Source organism: Pollicipes pollicipes, unplaced genomic scaffold (genome assembly GCF_011947565.3).
Source record: "Pollicipes pollicipes isolate AB1234 unplaced genomic scaffold, Ppol_2.1 Scaffold_6414;HRSCAF=7608_pilon_pilon_pilon, whole genome shotgun sequence".
NCBI classification, from domain to species: domain Eukaryota; kingdom Metazoa; phylum Arthropoda; class Thecostraca; order Pollicipedomorpha; family Pollicipedidae; genus Pollicipes; species Pollicipes pollicipes.
Genome location: NW_023596869.1, coordinates 52,579 through 74,059, shown reverse-complemented (window position 1 = coordinate 74,059; position 21,481 = coordinate 52,579). Strand labels below are relative to the sequence as shown.

The window sequence follows — 21,481 nt, the reverse complement described above, 5'->3', positions numbered from 1 at the left end:
AACTAAAGAAAAACCTGATCAAGGTAAAGACAGGAAACCTCTTTCCAGCTAACTCACTGACATGATCACATCACCAATTCCAACTGCAGATATCCATGTCACGGTCCTCGTCGTCGTTATTGAGCCACCATTGGGCGTTACGATGGACTGAGCTCCTCAGGCTCTATGGCGTCGCCTGTTTCTCACCTTGACAGGAAGGGTGGGCACTGCGAGAATCGAACTACGTACGTCTGGTTTCCCAGACGAGCGGACTAACCTGCGCACCATGGTCTGTTCGTTTATGTCGTCGATATGTCGGCACTCATGCAACGTTCCTGGCAAATAAGTTTGGCAACTTTATGAAACAAACGTCATGGCGTAGTTTCAGTCGTTTTTCGCTTCTCAGTATCGTCCCGCAATATCTTCAAATTTGGAACCTTCCCTTAGAAATAATCCTGTGACAAAATCTGTAAAAATCGGAGGAGATACCCTTTCGTTGAAAGTTTTATCGCAAATCACTTTTGACCGTTGACGTACTGCGTTCACTTTGAGACGTGAGTGTTCTTCCCATAGCGGTTTTAGCCGACAGGAAAAGCGTCACGCAGCACATTTATCGTTAGAATATGTGTCCTTTGCGAATATTGTTCATGCCAGCGGCGTCTGTGTTAGTATACATAACCTTACGAGGAAGTTTTGCATGTAAAAGTAGTGCTGTGTGAAACTTTTGTCCGCACCTGTCTGGCCGTGCATGGGAACAATGTAACCCGCAAGTTTTGCGTGCAGAAGTTCTGTTACGCAATAGTTTTGTGTGCGGGAACTTTGACCGCGAAAGTTATGTCGCGTGAAGCTGTGTCACGACAGCGTTGCTGTCAGCTCCTGTTATGTAACATCGTTTAAGTCGGGGCTTCGGCCGACTGCAAGATAAACCTGGTGCGGCAACAGTCCATACGACACGAGTTCTACGGAATAAGGTGCGTCGGAAAAATTGTCATTCAAGCTCGTCGTGTACAAGTTGGTGTGGAACAAAAGTTCGCCGAGGATAAAAGTTAATCGTGCTTAAGATTACGTAAAGGCCAAAAATCGTCAGCGAAAAAGGTTCGTCATGCTTAAGTTGGTATAGGAGAAAAGTCCGTCCAACGCAAGCAAACATTCGTCGTGCTTATCTTCGCATGGGGCAAAAGCGCGTTCGACACAAAAGATAGTGGGAGGATCAGTTAACGCCAAATTTTCGAGATTTAGTTTGGACACAAGCTCAAGAACAACAGTTCGTCGCGTTTAACTTCAAACGGTTGAAATTTGTGAAACGAAATTTTATCTTTGTCAAGTTCGTCACGTTCAAGACAATTAATCAACAATTCAACGTGCTAAGCTTTGTATTAGCCAAGAGTTTATCGGGGCAAAAGTTCTGCGAGGATGATGGTTCGTCTGGGCAGAAGTGTTTTGGGGAAGAAATTCGTCGAAAACAAGTCCTTCTGATAAAAACGTGCTACTTGCGGCTTTGATGAGGTGCGATTGGGAGGCACATTTCAGGGGCGCGTCCAAACACGGGTCTTTTGCGTGTCAGGGTGGGTATCAAACGACACGTTGAGCTTCTGTTTGAAAAGGGTGATACAAGTTGACTCGGTGAGGGGAGCGTCGTACAGCAACAGCTTAATTCGTCATAAAGCCCCAAGGACAACTACGATAGTGACTGTGATCGGCGACGGTTTAGTTGGGTCGCAATGGTGGAAACACATGGTCGCTTATTGTTCCAACGGCGACAAACTGTTTGCTTGAAGCCAAAGCCTCGCGCAAATTCGAAGCGTTAAAATGTAGTAACACATGCCCAATTTTTATCTGACCTATGGTCTCCATGATTACTTTCATACAAATGTGTCTTGGGTATAAAAGCATATTGAAAGGGTCTATCTAAGAATTCACTGATACAATCGGTGGTGGATTTCATTAGCGGAAGTTTTTGGGTTCATTTACGAGGAAGTGGCTTTAAGCCTCTGGATCCTGGACCACACCCACATTTGAGAGCGATCTCCAGCCCTGAGGGGGCCGGCACAAGGAAAGTTCGTTGACCTCGCCGACGACTGCTCAAAGCCACAGCGCACAACATCACATGTGACGTACAGGTAGCGCCGCCATGAGGACTTGGCCAACATTTAGCCATATCCGCCACATCTGATGCACATTCCTGGGTCAAAGAACACCGCGGGGCGCCACGCTGATCTTGAGCTGTTTCATGGAAGCTGAGGGATGGATACTTGAATAGTCGATACACGAATTTCACAGTCAGCAAAATACTTAGGAGTATCTCTGAATGCGCGCAAAATGCTTGGTAAGGGTGTATAAGGTAATGAGATTAGTCCAATTGTTTAAATACAAAACCTGAAGTCGTAAAATGACAGGGCCGACGATAAATATGAAACGAAATGTATTCTGATTCCAGAGTCGATCATGTTTCCTTGGGGCAATTACGGTAATCTATTTACGGTTAATGTCGGGAATCGAATATATAATGAGCCGCAGTTTAAACAGGATGCCTGGAGCTGGAATTATGATAGATTCTGAGTGCGATTCATCGTAAGCTAACAGGTTCTACTGTGCTGGGTTTGAGTACAAGGATGTGACCGTGACCACCTTGGGCGATAAATTGTTATCCGAGACGAATATTAGTGATATGAACTTTTGCCCCATGAGAACATCTGCGATACGAACGTTTGCCCTATACGAACTTGTATGAAGCGAATAATTACTTTTATACGGACGCCTGTCTTTTAATAACGATTGCCCTGAGAGAGCCATATGCAGATACATTTTTGCCGTAGTTAAATCCAGGTCTGACGAACTTTTGCCCATACAACTTACCACCCGACGAACTGCTATTCTAGAACCTGAGCCACACGACCTTTTGCCCAGAAACCACATCGTCCTGCTTTACCCGAGCATCTTGACTATTTCACTTAACCTGCACCAGGACATCTTCAGTTTTGTTTATGCCAAACGAAACGGATGCATAGTATGCGATATGTTCAATACATGCGTAGCAGGGAAACATTTATGAACTGTGGACTCAATGAACTGTAGGCATCACACGGACCGCGTAGTAGTGGGGTTCCACTACACAGACATAAACCATTTCTATCATGGAAACTCTATCAAACATGAAATAGCATCATTCTAACAGCCCGATCCACATATACGGCTTGTTAGCATCGGTTGCATTATTGTCAGGTCAAAACGCAGCACAATTCGCTTCATCACGCGGTCACGCGGAAAGGCCCGCAGCGACCCATCGTCCATGCCGTGAGGGCAAAGCGTTGATGCTACGTTACGTAAGGTACTGGGCTACGCAGTCGTGCACGAAGGACACGTGAACACGTGTCACAGCTTTCTGGCAAAACACCTCCGCAAAAGTACAAGGATGGGCCTGCGTCACAGCGGCGTAGCTGACACTCGAGGGACATACTTATGTAATGGACCAACGTAAGGTCTCACAGGCGCAGCGCGTGCTATGAGAGGCCAGCTGGCTCAGCAAACTTGTATGAGCCCACACGTGATACCAGAGCTGATGTGAGGGTAGCCGCGAGCAGGTTTGACACTAAGGGTGTGTGGGCATGAACGGGTGACATGAAAGCTTCAGGACATAGAGAGTTAGCGGAGAGCCTGAAGTACGTGAGAAGTTGCCATACAAGCCTCGAGTGCGCAATGAGCCAATGAGAAGGACTCTCGTGTATTAAGGACTATCGTGACAGCGACACATGCCTAAATGGAGGTATCAAAACCGCGTAAGGGTCTAACCGGCGTAAGGGTCTAACTTGCGCAGGATGTGACTTGAAGGTTACTTTAATCTTCATCAGGGCCCGACATTAAAGTCGCACACTTGAGGGCGCTGGCATGAGGCTCGTTTGTAAGAGCCTGACAAAACAATATCCGTTCACAAAATAAAACTGCCAAAATTTGTATCGCATTATGGCAAACACGTGACTGCACGACTGGCTGCCCAAGAAAGGATCTTCAGCGCGCGATGCGCCTGCACGACTGACAGCCGTCCTGTAACAAGGCTAACACTATCAAGCTATCGGCCATGACCCTCGTTGACGAGCTTTATATGAACGCTTATTCTACACAGGGAACCTACCACTACACATTTCTCCACATCACGAATGCGGTCAGTATGACTTCAGCACTTTATGGAACCTGCTTCCACCACCACAACTGGTATCTATGCACGGTCATGTGCGTTCTTTTTGCGAGCATTTTATGCATTGCGTCCAACGGGCTCATAGAAAGACAATGTCTGCAAACTGTCTTTCCACTAACTATTTGTGTGAAAAGTTATCACCCTTGACATACACGTAGTGATGTTAAGTTAAACTCAAAGAAATGGATGGCACCGTTAATTGTAGCAGTGATGTTGTTTTTTGATAGCGTTACGCTTCCGGGACAATTGTACGAGGAAGTTTGAGCTTCATCTGGAATCATGTGGCCAATATGTTTTAAAATAGGTGTGTAGCTGCGTACTTCCGCTGTTTTGGGTGAATTAAAAGATTCGGGCATCGCCGCATGCAGTAGATAATGATACCATATGACACGCGCTCGGGTGGAGGTCAATTTGACCCCCGAAGGTCTTTCCAGCATGGCCTTCGAACGGCGTGGTGCAGCCGCGCCAAATTTTGCATAACTGTAGGCAGTTGAAAAGGGGATTGTTTGTGATAAAATTTTTGATATACTTTGTAAGTTACCTGACCTACGGCAGGCCAACGTTGGGCCATGGATCCAGCGAAGTCAATTTCCAGGGAATCGCTCAGCCCGATGCAACAATGGAGTATCAGACGAAGCCATACAACTCTGAGATGCTTTCTCAGGCAACAAAATAATAGAACAAACACATTCCATTGACCTAGGGTCAGGTGCAAAGGTCGGACCAAGGTCAAAACCGGCCCGTTTTATTACTATAGGGTTTGCTGTATGAGGAAGTTTCTGTTGCTTTTTTAAAATTTATTAATAACAGGAGTCGCACTGTGCATCTTCCATGGACTTCATAAAGTTCAAAAGGTAAGTCACTGGCCTAAAGTGATACTGGTCAACATCTTGTTTTAAGAACATACTGCTGAGCAGAATTTTTGCCGCTTATTCAAATACAAAACTGAAGGCAGTCTTTTATGAGGTTTTTGGCCACCATGACCTGCGAAAGGTAAAAAAATGTCGCTGACCTTAATTGAGCATGTGACTTTTTGCCTAGAACAGGTATTTAGGTTCTGAGAGTACTTTGGGGACCAACCTGGAGTTTGACGTGAGCCTTATGTGACCCGAAGGCCCTGCCCTGGGAACCTCAAAGTTTGACCTAAGTGAGATCACGTACAGGTCAACACACCCTGTGAATTTGGTGTCTCTAGCTCTCCCAATTCCTGAGGTCTCAGCGGAGTCAAATTGGCCCCCACCCGAGCGAAGGGTATCCAGCCGGCCAACCAGTCGCGTGCTAAAAACGTGCAATCTTAAACATTCAAATCAAATCTATTTTTTAGGCTACTTTTTATGAAGAGCTAGCCCACATGAAATTAGACTAGTTGACATAATATGGCATGCGTACATTCAACGAAAATGTACGCGCGTCATAGACGGTGCAACACAAGTTCCATAATAAGCATGCAGCCTGTGGTCCTATTGATATAACATTAACTTTTACATTGCAGCTACAACAAACCCATCCTTACCGTGTATTCACATCGCATTTTTTATGCATGAAATTGAAACAGCTTGCTTTAAGCCTCAACCTCATTCAGCGATTGATCGTTGAGATTGTTCAGTATGAGTCGTTGAACACAATTCAGCGTTGTTGAGCATCGTTAGTTGTGATTATGTCGTTGATCACAATTGCTGATGGTATGACATAATTCAGTTGGAAAATGTGTCACGACGCACAAATTCAGACCAAAAATTTCGCTCGTAGCTCGCAATTCGTGCAATGGTCGTAACTTGAATAAAGCAGCACTGTCTTATACGGGGGGGGGGGGGGCATGTGAGCTAAATCCAAGGACTACAAAATATAAAAAATAACATTTTTTAATTAAAAAAGTTTCTTAGTTACACACCCACGAAGATGTGCAGACTATTTTGGGGAAGCCATTTAAGGTTAACACAGACATTTATGACGCCATAGTAACATCATGAAAATCCCGCCAAAAATCATGAAACATGGATGCGACCTCTAACCTCTAAGATGCGCCCGGATGGCCGATTAGATACCCTTCTCTCGGGTGGGAGGTCAATTTGACCCCTCCTTGAGATCTCAGGAACCAAGAAAGCCAGAGACACCCGAATTACAGGCTGTATTGGCCTGTACGTGAACCCGCTTAGGTCAAAGTTTGAGGTTTCTAGGTCATGGCCTCTGGGTCAAAAAAGGTCGAACAAGATAGCACTCTAGGCTGGTCGCCAAAATTTCAAAGGTCATGGTGCTCCAAATCATACAAGGCTACTTTGAGTTTTGCATTTGAATAAACGGCAAAGATTACGCTAGGCAGAATGTTCCTAAAAACAATATTGACCTGGATCATTTCAGGTCAGGGACCTATTCTGTCCTTCAAGAAGTCCACCGAAGACGTAAAATGCGATTCCTGCTATCAATTAATTCGAGATGAGCACTGGGAGATACCCAATACAGCAACCTCAAGAGACATAACATAGGCTGGTTTTGACCTTGGTCGGACCTTTATACCTGACACTAGGTCGATGGAATTTGTTCCTTCAGTTATTGTGTTGCTTTATAAAGTATCTCAGAGATGTATGCTTTCATCTAACGCTTCGTTGTGGCGTAAGACTGAAGGATTCTCCAGAAATGTTCTGCTGCATGTTTGCCTCTCAATTCCCACGTCTGTGAACATGAATTGAATATTGATTCACAAGAACATTTCGCTGTAGTGGAGACGAACGGATGTCGAACTCTTGTGTTACAAAAATATGGACCATTACATTTTACATGACCGCATTAATGCATGTTACGTTGTAGTATTACAAAAATAGATATAAAATGTTGGGAGCTCTGTCAAATACGTCTAAATCGCACGAGACTTTCGAAACTTTCAGAGCAGCTTTGGAAAGTCCGCACGCATTTCTGTCTTATCATGAATTCCCAGAGAGCGGGATTTCGCTCAGCCGCATATTTGGAGCTCATCCTTTCCGTCATCGCTTCTAATGCCGACAGAAAAACACCGGTTTCTACACAGTCACGCCGCATTCTGAATCCCCCAGCACGCTCTCGGGTGGCTTCCGTGCGTGTGCTGCCATTGCTGGTGGGCGCTGAGCCGCATGAGTGTCATCATGCATGCCTCCGCTGACTGGGAGATCACGGCCTCAAGCTCGTCAGCGTCGGGCCTCCCAGCCGGCGATCCCCGCTTCCGCGCGTGGCGCTCCCGACCGGTGACGCCACGTCCGGCCGGCGCGCCGCTCGCTGAGCTGCGTCGGCCCCGGGCGCGGGCCGGCACGCCGCTAGCTGAGCTGCGTCGGCGCCGGGCGTGGGTCGGCGCGCCGCTGGCTGGGCTACGTCGGCGTCGGGCGCGGGTCGGCGCCGGGCCTGGGTCGGCGCGCCGCTGGCTGGGCTACGTCGGCGTCGGGCGCGGGTCGGCGCCGGGCCTGGGTCGACGCGCGGCCGACAGCTACCGGATACAGTCAGCGACAGAGACAGCACCGGCCACCTGACTCTCGGGAGTAAGGCCCCTGGATGATGCAACAGTGACGCTTCTTGGAAATCAGCTCAACGGAGCCTCGCCCGCAGCAGCGCAGCCCTTCAAAAGATACAGCAAATCTTGTCGAAAGGACAGCATAAAAACTATTGGCATATTGTCACGATTCGTCTAGTAACGGTCTTTTTCCCAGGGGCTTCTTGATTGTGATGCTACAATTTTGTCAACGTGTCGTCTTCACAAAGGCTATATATGGGGGCCGAGCGTACAGTAGTGGATTACTTGTTTTATTTGGGCACTGGTTTTGATTTCTTGTACGCACTTATTGAGGGGCAAGAAAGGAGACTGACCTCGAATGGTTTTGATCGGTCTTTTGCTTCGGAGAACTTTAGCTAGGCACAATTTTTAGAGTTTTTCTTCACTTTTCTGCCTCATCAGAGAAAAATAATCGCCTGGACTGAAAATAGCAGTAATACACGCCTACAACGCCCTCGTCTGATCAGTACTGGAGTGCGGTCATACTTCTGGGCGGGAACACCACTAACCAACTTTAAACGAGGGCTTTGAACACATTTGTTAAGGTGGCTGCCAGTCCAGTCGGGCAGCCCTCACACCATGACAGATTATGGCAGTCTTCCATCTTAGTTCAACGTGAGCTCAATCAAGGCCATGTTCGCTCAACATGGCATGTTTTTCCGGAATATCTTCCGCGAAAAACCGGATGCTCCTGCACCGCTCACAGCCCTTGGTCTCAGTGCTTTGTGTCGCGCTTCTCGTGCCTTATCCTTCTTGCGTCATTCCACAGCAAATGATGCACAGAATAGGTCTGCTTCGGCGTGCTCCTTAGCTATGCAATGCTTTTTCAAGGAAGCATGCCACCGTTGTGCACCTTGCGCTTCTTCAAGCTCAGACGTGAGCGATTTGATCAGGAATACCAGCTTCTCAAAATCCTTCTGACGAGTCCAGAATTTCGATTTGAAGTAGGCGCTCCGGCGAGAGAAATTATATTGGAGTCCATGCTCACCACTACGAAAGTAATGCATTCTATTTGCCTGGCTTTTCCAAAGTGTGTGCTCGGCAATTTTTGCAGCACACTAATTTGTCAAACTATGTACTACATGGTGCGAAAGCTTGAAAAACCCTGTTTAGAGAGAAAGGTAAGCAAACAGGAAGCTTTTATCCTACGCATTCAACGAAGCCACGCACTATGGCTTTGATTTCTCCCCTACGGCTTTTACCACGGCGGCTCTTTTCGAGGTGCACTTTGGCTCTGGGAATGGGAATATTATACGGTCCAAGGTGGCGCACTGGCTCAAGCTTCAAGCAATGCGTTTCTCCGTGACTGGCTCTCGTCACCCGCTGAGCCAATCACAAACGGTTTTTTATTTGCACCAGTAAAGGTGTCACGGGGTTGTCATAACGATGGAGGTTGCAGCCGGAAGGAAGAAGTGTAGTGTGGTTATAAAGCTTTGACAGCGTAATTTGGACTCGAAAATAACTAAAATTGATATCCTTAGGATGTATTGACGGTACTGCATTTGCCTTACCCAGTATTTTTATCAGATGCGACTGGTCCAGAGATTTCGTAACAGCATGCTTTTGAAATATGCTCCAAAGTTGGGACACTCCCTTCAGCATTGACTTGTGCCAAAAATGCCTTTTTTATTGGCTCGTGCCGATAATATCATAGTTCTATCTGATTAATTCATTCAAAAACTTATCAACGATGTTACCAATCCATGTCATCATGTCATATGCAGTCGTTATGCGGTGGTCCATCTTTGTTGGGCTGAAGTAGCAATTAATAAAACATAAGCGAATTCCAGGGGTTATAGCAACGAAAAAAACACTATGGGTCCATTGACAGCATTGGTTTCCTGGAAATGCAAATGTTGGAAAATGTGGATAGGATGGGCACGACCCCAGAATGCAAAGATCAACTTCGGGATTATTCTCAGCTCCAGTCCTTTTCCTTTTCAACATGATATTTAAACCTCTTTCGGGCCGTGGGGTGTATTCCATCTCCCTCCCCTGAGAGCGCGGGAACTCCCTAACTATGATATAATCTCGAACAAAATTGTATTTCCTCAACGTGATATGCATTCACGAAAAATATATTTTCAGGCATATTCAAGAGGAATGCAGCAGCGGGTAAAAACTTCAGCTTTGCAAGACGTTTGTCATGAAGCGTACTTGTCACATTTATAAATTGAACCGACTTTGATGCAGCCCACGCGTATTAACGTACAATGATTTTGAGATTGCGAATATATGGCATCATCCCCAAATTACGGTTTCATTGGCGTACCTGTGAGATGCAAATGAGTGATAACAAAAGTTGCACAAAACGGGTGTTAAGTTTAAGTTATGCGGACACATGAGGTGGTGTTTTGCATCTTTATCAGAGAAGCAGGCAAAAGCCAAAATTCTGATAAAGGCAAAGCCAGGCTGCCGAAAATCGTGTTGCAACAGGGAGACTACGTTGGCTGTAGATAGTATTTCGGCCGCAAGGTTGCTATGCGCTGTAACTGAAATATGGTGTCTGCATAGTGTGTATGGAATTTCATATGCGTATCCGTCGTCGCAATGTAAAACATACCCAGGTTAAATCATGTGCCATGCGTGTTAAATGATGCATGAAATATGCAACTGATAAGCCATCGCTAATCGGCTGCAAATATGACAGCAATTCGAGTCGAATGCTGAGCATTAAGACACGCAACCAAGATTCCTCGGGCTCCCTTCTCCGAAAAAGGAACGCTCACCGTGACGAGGCGGGAGATGAAAATGAATGCTCACCGTAACCAGGCGGGAGATGAAAAGGAAAGCACATCCTGTTCTCAGTGGCGATAGCTGTGGAAAGGTAAGACGTATTCAGCAGAAGCGCGGCGCAGGCAGATGGGCAGCTTATAGCCTGAGATTATGTGCGCTTGTCACGCATGCGTGAATCAAACCGATCGTGTAAACAGGGCATGGATTGAAATACCAAAAACAATCAAAGCCGAGTGCGACCTTCCATAATGTTGATGGCTCAGGGCATACAGTGTTCAGAAACTGTGCGAACTCTCGGACTCACGTTAGACCCATCTCTGTCATACAGCTGTCACATAGATCAGGTGGTAAATAAACGCATCGGCATCTTCATAGGCGTTCTAAATGCTAAGCACGCACTTTATCCAAATCGTTACCTAGGATCAGGTCATAATGCCCTGGTTTTGTCTAATGTACGGTATTGTGACCAAGCGTTTGGTAGTGCAAACCATTCAAACATCTCAGAACTGAAGGAAAGCTTTAACTTTGCTGCCAGGGTCATCGCGGGTCAACAAAAATATCGTCACATATCGGATGTGGTTAATCAACAAGACTGGCTGTCCGGACATGCGTTCATTTCTCAGTTTGATCTCTGCCTTCTCCACAGCGTTCTGATCACTGGAAAGTCTGTGATGTTATGCTCTGCGATACTGTACAATCGTGAGCGTGTGGTCTGAGATGCGGCAGTCACACCACCTGAACCTGCTTAGTGTGAAAAAACCGGCTTTGAGCACCGCATGGCCAATGGGGTCATCATATTTCGTGACGCTATTATTAATATATTAGGATTTCACAGACGCGTACAAAAACACACGTCATCTCCCGGCAGATTGAGGTACTACAAGTGAGTCAGCCCGTCCGCTACGGAGGCGGGTCTGACACGGGCATCTGGAGGCGACTCCGAAGTCATTCAAACGTTTTATGACGCAATCAAACGATGACGTCAGAAGCTTATATTGCTAAAATTGCGTTGTCTAGAAAAGTCTTTTGCATTTGAAGCATTCCAAAGGTTACAAGTGAGCGTATTTCATCATGCTGTTGCCTGCCTCAATATCCTTAATTGTGGAACATTCTCTTAAAGACCGCCGTAGTGTGGCTCCTCACTCACCCAACCTATGGAATTCATGCTGTGGGGTAACTTTAAGCACCATGACTGGCCAGCAAACCATTAAAAGCTCAAAGCCATCATCAGCCGTGGGCAGTCAACTGGACGATCAATAATTTGCAGCAGGCTCACGTGTTGCACGTCGTTCACCGTCAGGGGCCCATCTGGAGCCCTTTTTGTCGTTACAACGTGCGAGGTATAGAATTACTGACGAATGCTTATTCAAATTTGTCTTGTTATTTAGTTCAAGTTAAATAGCACCACAGCCACGGATATGCGACAAATGCACTTGCCATTGCTGAGGGAAACATAGGCTACCTTTTGATGGCCACTTCATGCTTTTAAAACTGCGGTCTACTGCCGTCGTTTGTTCTTTATTCCATTCTAAGTGTTATCCTGCGACAAACGTGTCTAGCATTTCCAGACTGACCTAACATATGAAGCAAATTACATAACAAAGGCATTACATGCATGCAGGGTATTATTTACTACAAGATTAACGGTAGTGATGTGTCTAAGTGCCTAGTGTGCCAATGTTTAAGATCCTTTATTGTATTTCTCTGGCCTAGCATGCATCGCTTGCTCATATGCATTGAGAGGGTTCAGAGGAGCATTGGAAAGGGGGGAGGGGGGTCAGGCAGCGCTAGCGGGCTCAACCCCCCCCCCCCCCCCGCAGGAAGCACATAAAGTGACGCCCCGCTGGCATGTTGAACAGTTCGATGTGCAATCAAGTGGCGCTCGTCGTTTTAGAGCGTAAAGGTCAGCCTGAGAGGCCGGCGGTCGACGATAGTTGGCGCTGCGTACCAGCCGGCCGCCTCTGCGGGCGACCCACGGAGGGCCCCACGGAGGGCCCCACGGAGGGCCCCGTGGAGGGCCCCCACGGAGGACCTCCAGGGCCAGCTGGTGTATCCCCGCTGTCTGTGAGCGAATGCTTTTGTTTTTGGAGACATTCATCCCTGTGTTATGTGTTCTGACAAGCTGGGAGTACGATGCTGCTTACATCTCCTCCAAGACATAATCGCGAAACAGACCAGGCTAAGGCTGGCGTGGATTCCGACCTCAGTACAGACCGGACCAGGCCGCGGTCTGCCATCGGCCATTCATGGTCCCCGTGGCAGGCGACGTCACGACCAATGCACGGCGGTCCCGATCAGCTGCATGGACCACTTTCCACATCCACCACTATCCATTTTTATCCAGCTGTCGCCCAGTCGCGCCTGGACGGTGAGAGGCCGCACAGGCCCGAAATAATCATGGCAGATCAACGCCACCAGCGACAGGCGGTCGGAGTGCCCGTCGGCGTGGTTGATGATCATCGAAAGACACACGCCTCTGGTCAAGGTCACACCTACACATCCATCCTGCTCGAGGCTCACAGACGACGGTCAGTTGCGTAGTGCCATGCGTGGACGTGTGCGTTCCGTGTTACGTGTGCGCGGCCCTGCACCGGAGAACCGCGAACACTTCCTTTCGCGTCAGAACACAGTGAAGGGTGATCTCCGCCATGCTCGGTTATCGTTCTTTTTCCATATGCTATCACAACTCGCGTCGCACCGCATGGAAGGACCCACGCTTTCAGCAATCCGTTACGGGGCAACTTATGCACAACTTCCTTACAGCCCTTATTATGTTTGGCTTCATTTTCATTTCACTGTTTATTATGCTTTGGTGTCCTTGCGTCTCAACTGGGCTTCCAATGCATTGATCGCGCGTGTGTAATTGGCATACACCTTGCGATCAACCTTAAGTTGAGCGGAACTACACAAAACACCACTCATGCGTTCACATGCTTCGCAAATTGCAGAGCACGATCCCCGCTCCGAAGATGGATGAGCTTGGGTAAATGGGACAGGGGTGAATGGCGAAATGTTTCAGTGCCCCCAAGGGCCAAGGCAGATATAGGTAGGTGAAATCGGCAGCCACCATAAAGGCATCCCTACATCCAACAATTTTCCAGTCCTCTGAAAGGTATATAGCGATTCTATGTACAAAAAGAGCCATGGGGAGAGGTGATTGGGTTAACCATACCATTCTGAACACGCTATTCGATTCCTGTGCTAATTTTACATCTTGTATTTCGTTTCATCGTGTCGAATATGCCCTATTGCTAACGCCTGGAAGGGTGCCCAGGTTTCACTACTTCACAAGTCAGGTTCTAAATCCGACCAAAACAACTAGTCCCATATCTACTCTGACGGCGGTAGCCAAAGTGTCCGATCGCGTCGTTGGCAATCAGCTGATAGCGTATCCGCCGAGCCGTAACGTAATCAGTGAGCAACAGCATGGCTCTCAGCACGGGCACTCCACGGAGTCGGCACTATTGAACGCTGTCAGGCTCATTGTCAACAGTTCACACACGTGGCCAGTCACCCATCTGGAAACAGCTGGGCAGCTAAGCCTTTCACAGCGTCCTGCTTCGCCGACTCGTGCAGAAGTTCGGGCGGTATACCGCTGAAGCGCACTGGTTCCAGCACCAGCTAAGCGAGCGCTCCCATCATGTGCATAGGGGTGCCTGTGCTCCGGTGATGTATGGCGTGGCCCTGGGTTCACTCATCGGGTCCTCGCCCAATCGCTTAATTGCTCAACCGCAACAAACGACTTTTAATCTTGCATAGGTGACGCCAAAATGGCTACGTACACTGACAATGCCCACTTTATTTGTTGCAGCGATTCCGGAGATCGTACAGCTTAAAGGCTCGCGCAGAGAACACGCTGAAGGCGGCATACTCCTGACCCGCTGCCAAGAGCCCACTGAGTCGAGATGGTCCGACCCGACTGAACCTGGCTGAGCCGCCGTTATTTACATATACGACTAGTCATTAAGTGCCGAGAAAACCCAAAATCCAACTTGGAGGAGTAGCGCTTTTTAAATAGGTTTTGTATGTAATATTATCATCCTTTTTAAAATGTATCCATAGCTGGAGACATATGTTTGGTTTTGCTGCAGTCGGGACCGCTGCCTCTTCCTCCAATCCCTCCCCCCTCCCTCTCCCCTTCATCGCAGTTTATGGGACCATGTGTTTGATAGCGTTTTGGATGCTGACAGTCATGCTGCAAATAGTTCCTTACTAAGCGGGACTCCCCATACTCATCAATCCAATATTAGCTACAGCCGTGCGATGCGTGTAAAGAATTTATAGGGTTCAAAGTATGCGCTTCCTCCAAGGTTTCTTTTTAAAAAGCTGCGTGATATGCGGACGCAAGTCATGCGATATCAGCCACTGACCGCCGTTCAACCTGCGGTACGAGAACGACCCGTCGCGCTGGGACACAGCGGGGGTCCCAGGGAAGAGGGGACGCCGTTCCCCTCGTCACCGCACCGGAACAGAGCCACAGCCCTGGCGATACTGGCGGCAGCTGTCGGCAGTACTGGGGGCCGGGGCGGGCCGAGTGGGACGGAGTGGATCATCCCGCCGGCCCACTGTCGGGCTTGTGGTGACAGACCCGCGACATTCTAGCCCTCCACACAGCTGGTAAGGAAGAGATGTTCCCCAGCCTTGGATTACTGTGACAGGCGTCATCGCGTGCCATGTAGAGATAGTTATCAGAATTATCGTTGTGCTTAAAAGACCCTGCTTATTTTTGAGGAACTGAGAACACTAATGCGGAACGTTTCCTGGCGAAAGTGCACCCGAATACAGCGGTGTTTCTGGTCATTAAAACACGTCAGCGTCATAACCAGGCCACTCAACAATCACTTCGCAAAAACAACTAAATAGCAGCCAACAATAGTGAAAGATTTAGACCTGACAAAACGGGAATAGAAACGTTGGCAGGCACGGAATATCTGACGTGATTAATGAGTTGCATTTGTTTTGGACACTCTACTGACTCATGATTGGAAAGGACGTCGACTAAAGACGACACGCAATTAATGATGATGGCCGTGATGACGTTACCCGACCCATGTGAGCCCTGGAAATCGACTATGAGCAGAATGACGCTGGAAAACTCCGTCTGGTATGCGGTCTGCTCTGATCTCAGCCGAGTCAAACTGCGCGATGGAATGCAGGCTTACCATCAGCTCAAGAAAATTCTGCTCACCAAAACCAAAGACGCCCGTTTTGGGCTATCACGGCTAATGCAGATCGGTCGAAGGACTCAAAAGGGACAGAAGGTGACGGAGAACGGCAAAATGCGTTGTGAATATGTGAACGAATTGATGTTAGAATTAATAACTACGAACAGCACACAGTATGCATGTTAATATCATCTGCTTCTACCGTTTCGACAGATTAAGCTCCAATTTATGCTTCTGCACTTTCTTGCAAAGCAAACAGCACCTGAAGCACCTCATATATAACCGAAGCAGATGACACGAACTTCACATGAAGTAGTTCATGCATGACACGTCATGTGTGACTCTGAGTTTACACCTTCGAAACAATGAGCTTCAGTCGCCTATAAATGCTACCGTGAACCTGCTGTAGAGCACGATGACGAGCATACTTTTAAGGGATGGCAGCGACGGTAGTGGTCATAGAAGCACCCGGGGTCGCCAGACAAGAATCGAAGCACGGTTAGACGTTAGAACCTCTTGTTGTGCAGCATAAGGTGATGTACGGTCATCTTATCACCTTTGAAGTCCAATGACCTGGATCTTGAACGTGCCATGTTCACCAGCCGAGGGAGCCGAGCGTTGCCGCGATCTTGTACGATTGACTTCACTGGCGGTGCTTCGATTCACGGTGGTGCAGTCAACACCTTGGAGCACCTAGACCTCAAAGTTGTCGTGTGTTTTATTTGATATCCCTGGGTTCATGGCATTACCTAAGTTAACCGTCTGTGATGCATGTGCATTCAAACTCAGCCTGTTTGCAACTTCTGCCAATCCAGCGTTGGGCCCAGATAATCATTCTATTTTCAGCATTCATACCATGAAAGAATGCACCGAAATGGCATCAATGACGAACACTCATGAAAGCCATGCATTTCAAATTCACGTCCATCACTCCCAAAACCCAAGAATAGCAATGCTTGATAGTCGCACAGATCTGTGAGCGCGTAAAAGGTGCCAGTGTGTGCTTACTCCTAATGTCAAGCACACTGAACACGGACCTTGCGGCGTTTGGCTCGGAGCTCATGAGGTGCTCCTCCCCCCCCCCCCCCACTCCCGAACTCTCCCCGCACAGGCCAGCACCTGTAGCTCTCTGGCACCCGTACAGACGCAGTTGGTTTGGCTGCCGTCAGGGTAGGCGCACCAGCGGCGTCCGCCCACTGGCAACAGGCCCGTGGGAGGTGAGTGGGCAGCTACGCAACAGACAGTGAACAGAGGCACCGCGGCAGCGCCGTCACTGCAGCCGGCTCCGCACTTGACGGTGACACCTTTGGATGCCACCCGCAAAATCGTGCCACCTGCAGCTGCGGGCGGTCCCATCTGTGGTCGACCTTGGCGCCACCTGCTGGCAGCTGGTGTCTGCCAGCGTTGAGCGAGCGACAGTGCCGCCACCTGCGTCCAGCGGCGCTGAGCCCGCTGGCTGGCCACGAGGTCTGGCGCCGCGTTACCGCCGACGCCGGCGAGGCTAGGGCGGCCCTAGCGGCTGAGGTCGGCCCTAGCAGCTGCAGCTCCCGTTGGAGCTGGCGCCGTCCTGCACGGCCATCACGTCAGGGTCGTCCCCCTCCCCGCCCAGGTTGCCGCTCTTCTCGTGCGCCAGAATCTGGGGGCGCGTGCGCTGTCAGAGAACCGCGAGGCGTCGCGGAGGGAGCGGGTGCTGAGCGATGATGCTGATGAACGCTAGCAAATGGGATGGGAACGGAGGGTTAAAACGAGAAGATGATGGTTAAAACAAGAGGGTTAAAACAAGAAGCTCCTCAGCATATCACGAAACATCACCCGACACACTGGCCACATACGGATGATACTAACGCTCCGTACCCTGCTGATTTTGTCTCCAATAACTGCCATCGCTGGCAAGCTGGACTCACTTAACTATGCACACCTTCTCGTTTTGTGACTTCTGATGATTCCTGGGTGCAGTTTAAAGCATCAATAAAGTACGCTCGCTTATTCCAAGAGCGACCTCCGCACAGCACCACTTGGCAATGTTAGCTGTTTCGGCTGGTCGACTCCAGCCATTTTCTGTGCCGTGACCTCGTTTGGAAGCCCTGGGGCCGCCTCATCACGTCCACCCTGACCTGCAGCAGGGCGGTGGCCGTGTGTTACCTTGCTGACGAGAAAGCGGGCTGCCTCCTCGATGCCGTTGTTCTCCTTGGCTGAGGTCTGAAACCAGCCGGCGAAGCCGTGCTGCTGTGCCCACTCGGCGACCTTGTCAGGGCTGGCCGCCAGCCCCTCCTTCGGAAGGTCACACTGGCCGGAGGGCAGGTAGCCCAGGTCAGGCCAGGCGAGGTCAAGTTACACCGGCAGGCAGACTGCAGAGCTGAGAGGACGTGGCACCATGCTAGACAAGTTGTGAGGGTCTCATACAGCGATCGCAAACCAAACTTTTGTTTTTCATGTAACTATGCAAAATAAAGCAGATAATAATTAGACGCAACGCCCGTTAATGTAGCGACCTATTCATATTCGAATTTAGCGTGGAGTACGTGATTCCGTTTAAAATCAGCTTTAAGGTCGAGTACGACCCAATGATGACGAAAATGCAATCCGTTTTGCTCTAGCACAATAAGATTAACCTCCAGAGGTCAAATAACCGAGCCAAGCAGTGACGATGATACTTGGAAGCTTTCGGATAAAAAGGATGAAATGAATGCCACGTATATGTTTCATCTAAGGACGACAAAAAATGTCACGACCTATTTTCAGGGCTATATTGTATGTCCACGGACATAGCAGTGCCGCATCGCCGCCGTAGGGTTTTCGTGTTTTTAAATATGATGTCATGTGAAAGCCAATCATCAGTTCCAGCCTGGACTGTCAAGTACATCAGAGTCAAAGACAAAATCCAGGGTCAAAGTAAACATAAAAGGCCAAGGTAAGGCGCAAACCTTTGTATGGGACCCCCGCGTACAACTGAGGTGTCATTACAAAGCCCGTTGTCGATCCCAGCCTGGGCGCCTAAACACACCAGGGTCAAAGTCAAAATCTAAGGTCAAATTGAAGGTAAAAGAACGGAGCAGCGCCGCGCTGTCGCTGTATGGGACCAATCTGTGCTAATCAGACGTCACTGGAAAACCCATTGTCTTTTACAGTCTGGGATAAAAAATATCGAACTTCAAGGTCGATTGTGGAAGAAACAAGCCAGAACGCAAATTTTCAAGGCCTCCATTCCAGCTTGGAGTTCCCATTATCCATGCTGGTACCAACAACGGGCTTTGTAATGACGCCTGGTTGTTACAAATTGATCCCATTCAGCGGTAGTGTGGCGCTACCCCGTTATTTGACCTTGAGTTTTCACTTTCAATCTAGTGTTTTGGAAACCCGGGCTGGAATTGATAACGGAAATTCTAATGACGCCTCATTTGTGCAGATCGGTCACGTACAGCGCCCGTGCGGCGCTACCTCGTCATGTGACCTTTAAGTTGACCTCAGATTTGACTTTAACTCTGGTGCTTTTTGGAGCCCAGGCAGGATATGATGACTGAATTTTAACATTCAGATGATATCACATTTGAAGGCATGGAAACCACACAGCGGCGGCACGGCACTACCTCATTCTTGGACGTTAAACATGACCTCGAAATTTGACCTTGGAAGCTTTTCTGTTCTTCACTGGAATACATACGTGGCTCTCATCTGACGCCTTCCCAATACTGGAACGTTTCCAGTATCTTTGTTACTACTTGACTCGGTTATTTGACGCAACCGCAACGGCGTGTCACAACTGCAGCACACTGTTTCCGATTTCATGCGAGGACTGACCTTGTTTCCCAGCAGCACACAGGGCACAGGGTCACCGTTGGGCAGCTGTACCTTCGCGAGGACTGACCTTGTTTCCCAGCAGCACGCAGGGCACAGGGTCGCCGTTGGGCAGCTGTACCTTCGCGAGGACTGACCTTGTTTCCCAGCAGCACGTAGGGCACAGGGTCGCCGTTGGGCAGCTTAACCTGTGCGAGGACTGACCTTGTTTCCCAGCAGCACGCAGGGCACGGGGTCACCGTTGGGCAGCTGAACCTTCTCGTCGAGGTCGTTCTTCCACTTCATGACGGCGTCGAAGGTCACGGACCGCGTGACGTCAAACACGATGAAGGCCGCCACCGCTTCCTTGTAGTACACACGCGTCATTGAGCCAAACCTCTCCTGACCTGGAGCACAACACACCGAACCACTCCTGACCTGGAGCACAGTACGCCGAACCTCTTCTGACTTGGAGCACAACACACCGAAGCTTTCCTGGCCTGGAGCACGGCACACCAAACCTCCCTTGTCCTGAAGCACAACACATCGAAACACTCCCGATCTGGAGCACAACACATCGAACCTCTCCTGTCCTGGAGCACAGCACACCAAACCTTCCCTGCCCTGAAGCACAACAAATCGAACCGCTCCTGACCTGCGGCACAACAGAGAGGGAGCCAGGTTTACAACCAAACCACTGGGTGCCAGAGGTGAGCTTCATTTCAGATGCCGTGAAAATCGGCTTCGGTACTGATCAGCTTATGGCTGGATCGAAAAAACTTAAATGCATTAGAAGTATTCATAGGCAGTAGTGGAAGGAAGTGTGCACAGTAGCAGAGATCAACAGCAACGTGACTTGACTACCTCGACCAACATACACAAAATGGATATTTCAAAACTTGACCAGAGATGTGAAAGGCGGTCTTATCAGATGCGCTGTTCCACCCGTGTCGCGAGGTCTCCAGCGCCGGCCAGGGGCGGCTCCACCTACCGGCAATGTCCCACAGCTGCAGCCGCACGATGGTGTTGGAGTCCCAGTGGAGCACCTTGAGCGCGAAGTCGACCCCGATGGTGGCTCGGTAGTGAGCCGAGAAGAACTGGTGTACATAGCGCTTGATGATGGACGTCTTGCCGGTGCCCAGCTCGCCGATGATGAGGATCTTGTACAGATGCTCATACTTGTTTCCAACCTGTGAAGGGCAGACGACAAGGTTGGTTAGCCCAGCATCAGCTGCCTACGACAGATGACTGCCGTTCACGAAGGAAGAGCCAGCTGGCTGAAGTAAAACGCAGCGATGACTTAAAAAATCCATCAAACGAATTATGATAGATGCATGTGTGCTCAAACAGTCCAGGAGAGGCTTGACACAATTTAAACTGGTTTTTGGGAGACCGTCAGATCGTCAACGTCATAGTTTCTCGCCATCGGGCCATCAGGGAACATTGATAGTTTGGCGTATTTTTTTTGTCCCAAATGTGGATGTGGCAATATCGGTTGGTAAGCTTGCGTGCGCCGACAGAAAATGGAGCCAGGATCCAGCATTTACGTAAATGCATCTATGTGCTATGGTATGTCCGCTGTTTTCCCTTTCTCCTGTCCCCTCTAAATGTTTTGTTACTTACACCTCCACGCCTCAAGGCACCGTTGATGAAAGCATCTGTGAGCAGCGATTTTTTTTTTTGATTACATACAGGACAAGAGCAAAAATCCGGTATAGGCAGATGGGGCATAGCATTTAGATTTCAAGTAGCGCAGATACTCATCTTTAGTTCGCAGACAGGTGGTGTCAAGCAGCAATGCCAGTGGCACAGACACTAAACTGCTAAGGGTTTAACGGAAACTGGTTTTGCAATATGCACGGAGAGTGGCATTTAACCATGCTGTAGAAACTCCACGCTTTATTACTGAGCTTGTCAAAACGCGGCTTCGGAACAAGAGGCAGAGGCGAGTGTACCTAGCGGTACACAACTGCCCAGTGCGAGCCACGACCGAGAAGCGAAAACCGACCACTGCAGCTCGTGGCGGACGATTACGGCTCATGGCGGACGATTGCGGCTCATGGCGGACGATTACGGCCCATGGAGGACGATTGCATATCATTGCGGACCCTTGCGCCCTAC

At 48.9% G+C, this 21,481-nt stretch overlaps 1 protein-coding gene across 2 annotated transcripts in view; it reads right to left on the bottom strand.

Moving 5' to 3' along the window:
• Window positions 1-16,676: 16,676 nt before the first annotated feature.
• LOC119106897 (ras-related protein Rab-38) overlaps window positions 16,677-21,481 on the bottom strand; it is a 40,526-nt gene continuing 35,721 nt past the window's right edge. For both annotated transcript variants that reach the window (XM_037230241.1, XM_037230240.1), the window contains exons 2-5: window positions 20,352-20,550; window positions 19,586-19,767; window positions 17,729-17,872; window positions 16,677-17,222 (exon numbers count right to left, since the gene is read on the bottom strand). In XM_037230241.1, coding sequence (XP_037086136.1) covers window positions 17,118-17,222; window positions 17,729-17,872; window positions 19,586-19,767; window positions 20,352-20,550 — 630 coding nt within the window. In that variant the 3' untranslated portion in view covers window positions 16,677-17,117. The remainder of the gene's footprint in view (window positions 17,223-17,728; window positions 17,873-19,585; window positions 19,768-20,351; window positions 20,551-21,481) is intronic.